The sequence below is a fragment of the Lotus japonicus genome, chromosome 1 (genome assembly GCF_012489685.1).
Source record: "Lotus japonicus ecotype B-129 chromosome 1, LjGifu_v1.2".
Taxonomy (NCBI): Eukaryota; Viridiplantae; Streptophyta; class Magnoliopsida; order Fabales; family Fabaceae; genus Lotus; species Lotus japonicus.
In genome coordinates this window covers 20,834,250-20,838,938 of record NC_080041.1, presented here as the reverse complement: position 1 = coordinate 20,838,938, position 4,689 = coordinate 20,834,250, and the positions used below count along the sequence as shown (strand labels likewise).

Below are 4,689 nucleotides of genomic sequence, written 5' to 3'. Positions count from 1 at the left end.
CGTTACTAAGAAAGAAAGTGAAAAAAAAGAGCACGTCGCCGCTGAGAGTGGTGATTTCAAAAAAAAAATAAGAAAAAAATGGTATCACCACTTTAAGTGGCGATTTACACCAGATGTGTAATTAAAAAAAATTATGCACTAGTTTAGTAAAATTTTCTAATAAGTATTCTATCTATACTAGATACAATGCACAAGCCCTTAAGGAGGACAAAAATCCAACGTGGCATTAGCAGAACACTTCTACAGGTGTCAATTTCTCCAATTCCTTCATTTTCTCTTATTAAAGTTATTTTGTTCAGCAGGTCAAAATCAGTCAGCTGATAAACATTTTGTGGCCACAAATATAACCTATAGTTCCCTATTTTAGACATGCGCTGTTCCCCCTAGGTCGAAGACGGGTACATACGACATGTCTGTGGGTGGATCGTATGAAGATAGTATCTTTTTGTGTGTGTGACTGACCTGTCTGTAAATAGTATTCGAAACTGCAGTTGAGTCAAACTCATTCCCAAACCCGTCTGTTTTTTGATATTCAATATCCGAGATGAATGTTGTATTTCATGATGTTTCTGAGCTTCGAAGTGGAAAGGAACAGTTGAAGATCATGGTGAAAGTTATTCGGATCTGGTACAGTCAAGGTTTCGCCAGTTCCAAACTTCCCCTTTCTCTTGAGATGGTGCTGATGGATTCTAAGGTGAGGTCTTAATACCATGCAATTTGACAGCCAATTTAAATGTTGTTTATGTATGATATATACAGGGTAACAAAATTTTGTCGTTTTGTCAGCCATTTTAATTTGTGTGTGTATGATATATGTAGGGTAATAAAATACATGCTACCATCAAGAAGACTTTGATGTACAAGTTTGAGAAGTTGATTGTGGATGGTAACGTATATAGTATATCAGCGTTTGTTTTGGTGGATAGATGTGGGGATTACAAGACGACCAGGCACAACTACAAGATTTGTTTCTTGTTTAAGACTGAGGTTCACCCAATGAACCAGTTTCCTATTGATGTGTTTCCTTACACATTTGTGTCTCTTGCTGAGATTCTTTCTCCTGGGTGTGAATCAAACTTTTTAGTGGGTATGTTAACAATAAATTAGTGTTGTATATATTTTTATGCTCCCTGTGTGTTTTCTGTTTGATGCTATGGGTGTCATGTAATGCAGATGTGATTGGGATTCTTACTGGAGTTGGTGCTGAGAGGGAGATTGTCACTCATGGGAAGAAATCTAAAATGAATGTGGTTGAAATTGAGTCTGCTGGGTACAATTTTGTTTGTTTGTAGAATGTCAATATATGCTTTTGGACGATTGTTATGCTGGATGATTGTGTGATTTTGTTTTTTTTTTTTTCAGTTTGAGGATTGAGTGTGCTCTATTTGGAGTTTATGCTGATGAGCTGACCAACTTCCTTGGTGGTGGTGACCTGAATAATCCTGTTGTTATTGTTCAGTTCGCTAAAGTTAAATCTTTTCAGCATGGTGCCACCAAGATATTGTTTGATTCACCTGTACCGATGGCTGATGTGCTGAAGAGAAGGTAGTATGGTTGATGGTATATATTGTTGATAGTTTGCATTTGAATTGGTTTAATGTATCCTATTTTTCTTCCAGGTTTTTGGAAAAAAGTGATAGTGGTTCTAGGTCTCTAAGCCAGTTGACCGATTCTAAAAGTGTATCTGGGGAGGATGACTTTCTGGTATTAACTTCTAGCAAGACAATTGCTGAAATGAAGGATTTGAAAAGGGTGATAAGGATGTTTAAACAATAGGTGAAATTAAATTTGTGGTTGTGTTTTTACCAACTATTTATGTTGCTGTTTTGCAGGATTTTGTATGTGTTCTGTATGCTAGGATTTGTCCTATTGAAGAAGGTGTTGAGTGGTGGTACACAGCCTGTAGATGTAATAGGAAGGTGTATGTTGATGAAAAGATGTTCTTTTGTGAAAGCTGTAATTGTCACGTGCTTGCAGTGTATCCTAGGTTGAAACTGGAAGTTATGATATGTTTTGTTTGCATAATGTATACCTAGTTTCTATAGGATTATGATTTTAATAGTTGAGTTTTGGAATCCATGTCTTAGGTATCGTTTGCAGCTCACTGTGGAAGACCATACAGGGACTGCTAACTTGGTTCTTTTTGATAAGGAAGCATCTTCCTTGGTGGGAAGATCCTGTACTGAAATGGTTGAAGATACTGAAAAGGTTATAGATTATAATTAGATGAAACTTTGTCTGGCTTTGCATTATACCATGCTATAACCAGATGCTTATTGTATTGTTCTTAGGATGAAGGTTCTAATGGAATTCCCGAGGAAATTTCTAAGTTCATTGGTACAGGTGCTCTTTTCAAGATTGAAGTTAAGAATTTTCATAGTCTAAGGTTTGATAGATCCCGTTTTAAGGCATCCTATCGTGTTAAGCGGGTGTGTACTGATGAAGATATTATACAGCAATTCAAAAAATTGCAGTTGGAGCACAATGTACGTGTTCATTTGCCTTATTTTTGCTATACATTTTTACCTAATGATGGGCCTGATACTAATACTTACGGGATAAAGGTTGGGGCATCTTCAAGCCGTGTTATGGTGACTCCCCAGTCAACATTGAAGCATGAGGGTGTTGCAAAGGTATGTACAGTTTTTGAATTGTAGATTTTATTAAGGCTGGTTGTGTGCAGTGTCTATTGAATATAATCCTTTGTACTTTTGGTGTGGTAGGATTTGATGGAAGATTTTGGGACTGTTGGGGATGACAAGTCACCTATAACTCCCTTTGCACTTGAGTCTACTACCATTGATTTGAATGGAGATACTTAGGACATCATAAACTCTAAAAGGAGTATATCAACTGAAAATGAAGAATTGGTGTCTGGGTTTGGGAGGAAGAAGAAGCTGACAGTGAAGATGAAGGACAAGAATTGATTGATATTGTTTGTGTGGGGCAGTGTTTATAGAAGGTTTATGTTCACTGATGTGTTTGTTAAGAAGCAATTTGTCTAAGTGTGAAGAAGCAACGTCCAATTGCAATTTCTCAAGTGTGTAGGAACAGTTTGTTTAAGTATTTGTGAAGAAGCAACGTTTAGTTGCAAATCGTCAACTGTGTAGGATGTGTTTTAATCTTAATATACAGTTCTCCATTCCTGTCCATTTTTGTTCTCTGACCAATTTGAATGATGTGTTATTAACTTTGGTTAACTAACTTGCATTATATATTTGTGCTCAATAAGCTTACTGGAATGATTCATTCTCAAGAAGTAACTTTGGTTAACAGACTTGAAGTTGAGGGTTTATTTTTCAGCTCGATGGGATAGATGTATTAAGCCCATATGGTCATACGTGATTATTGAACATCATTTTAAAACGTGGAAAGAAATGTGTGTTGTATGAAGTTAGTATAGGCATAACTGCGTGCTACATGCACACTTTGTACGTAGGCCAATTTCAGGTGTTTTTGTTCTTTTTGGGTTTATCACAGGAAGCCCAATTGACTGTTTGGAATACAAGTTTAAGGGTGGGTTAATATTTGTCAATAAAATAAATGGTGGGCTCCTTAACATATTTTAAAATAGTATTGTATATATAATGATTTGAAAAGCAACACTGGTGCCATTTTGTTTCAAGTCATTGTTCTCTATTAGGTATAGGAAGTGTTACAGGTTTTAATACCATGTAATTGATCACAAAATAAAAAGAGGGCTTAAAATATGTTCCAGCTTTAAGTTACGAAATTACATAATTAATTAGATTCAATGAGTATTAAATTTTGGGTTAATCATCTACTTGGTCCCTGTGGTTGTGTGGCCGTCTGAAATTAGTCCCTCCCCGGAAAATCTGAAAATCTAAGCCCTCGCGTTTGAAAAAGTGTGTGTAGCAGGTCCTCGCCGGAGGGACTAATTTCCACACACTTTCCAAACACGAGGACTTAGATTTTCAGATTTTTCGGGGAGGGACTAATTTCAGACGGCCACACTACCACAGGGACCAAGTAGATGATTAACCCTTAAATTTTTTATAATGTCAATGTTAATAGATTACAGTTGTTGATCTTTCAAAGAAGTATTTTTAAATAGTTTGTAGGGTAAACTTGCAATATTAATTGCTGCTTATTACATATATTTTTTTGCACCAACAATTGTTTCATATTATATGTCGAGATATTTACTTCTTACATTTTGATGTGAAAACTAGAAGGGAGGTTAAAACAGAAGTTACCAATGGTGTTATAAAAGTGTTTCAAATTTGAGGATTGATATTATTTAGCTGCCCTGTAAGTTATTTCACGAGGTTAAACATAATCGATGTTTCATGACATGAATGATTTAAACTGTGTCATAAAATAAAGCAAAATCTGTTCTGGCAGAGAGGTGTTTCTTACTATGTTTTAGATTACCGTTTTTGTTAATCATATGTCTAAATAACATTACTTGGTTTTTTTTTACACTGATTACAATATACAAGTTAATAACGGAAGTTGTAGAAAAATGTTGATGATAAAAGTAATTAGGCTTTAGGATAAAATGTAAAATAAGATATGATATTGAAAGATCAATTGGAGTAAAAAATGTAGAGCAGGCAGTGTGAATGCGTAATGTCGAGTGATGGTTTCAAAACTGAATATTGTAAAAGATTTGGGATGTATTTAATTATTTATATCATGTTTTCTGCTTAATTAAGTCATGTGGTT

At 35.3% G+C, this 4,689-nt stretch overlaps 1 protein-coding gene across 1 annotated transcript; it reads left to right on the top strand.

The window, feature by feature from the left end:
* Nucleotides 1-544: 544 nt before the first annotated feature.
* On the top strand, nt 545-2,822 carry LOC130729685 (replication factor A protein 1-like). The gene is made up of 9 exons (XM_057581508.1): nt 545-694; nt 820-1,087; nt 1,174-1,270; nt 1,363-1,545; nt 1,620-1,752; nt 1,833-1,978; nt 2,088-2,208; nt 2,292-2,633; nt 2,724-2,822. The coding sequence occupies exons 1-9, from the start codon at nt 545-547 to the stop codon at nt 2,820-2,822; spliced, it is 1,539 nt and encodes a 512-aa protein (XP_057437491.1).
* Nucleotides 2,823-4,689: the final 1,867 nt, after the last annotated feature.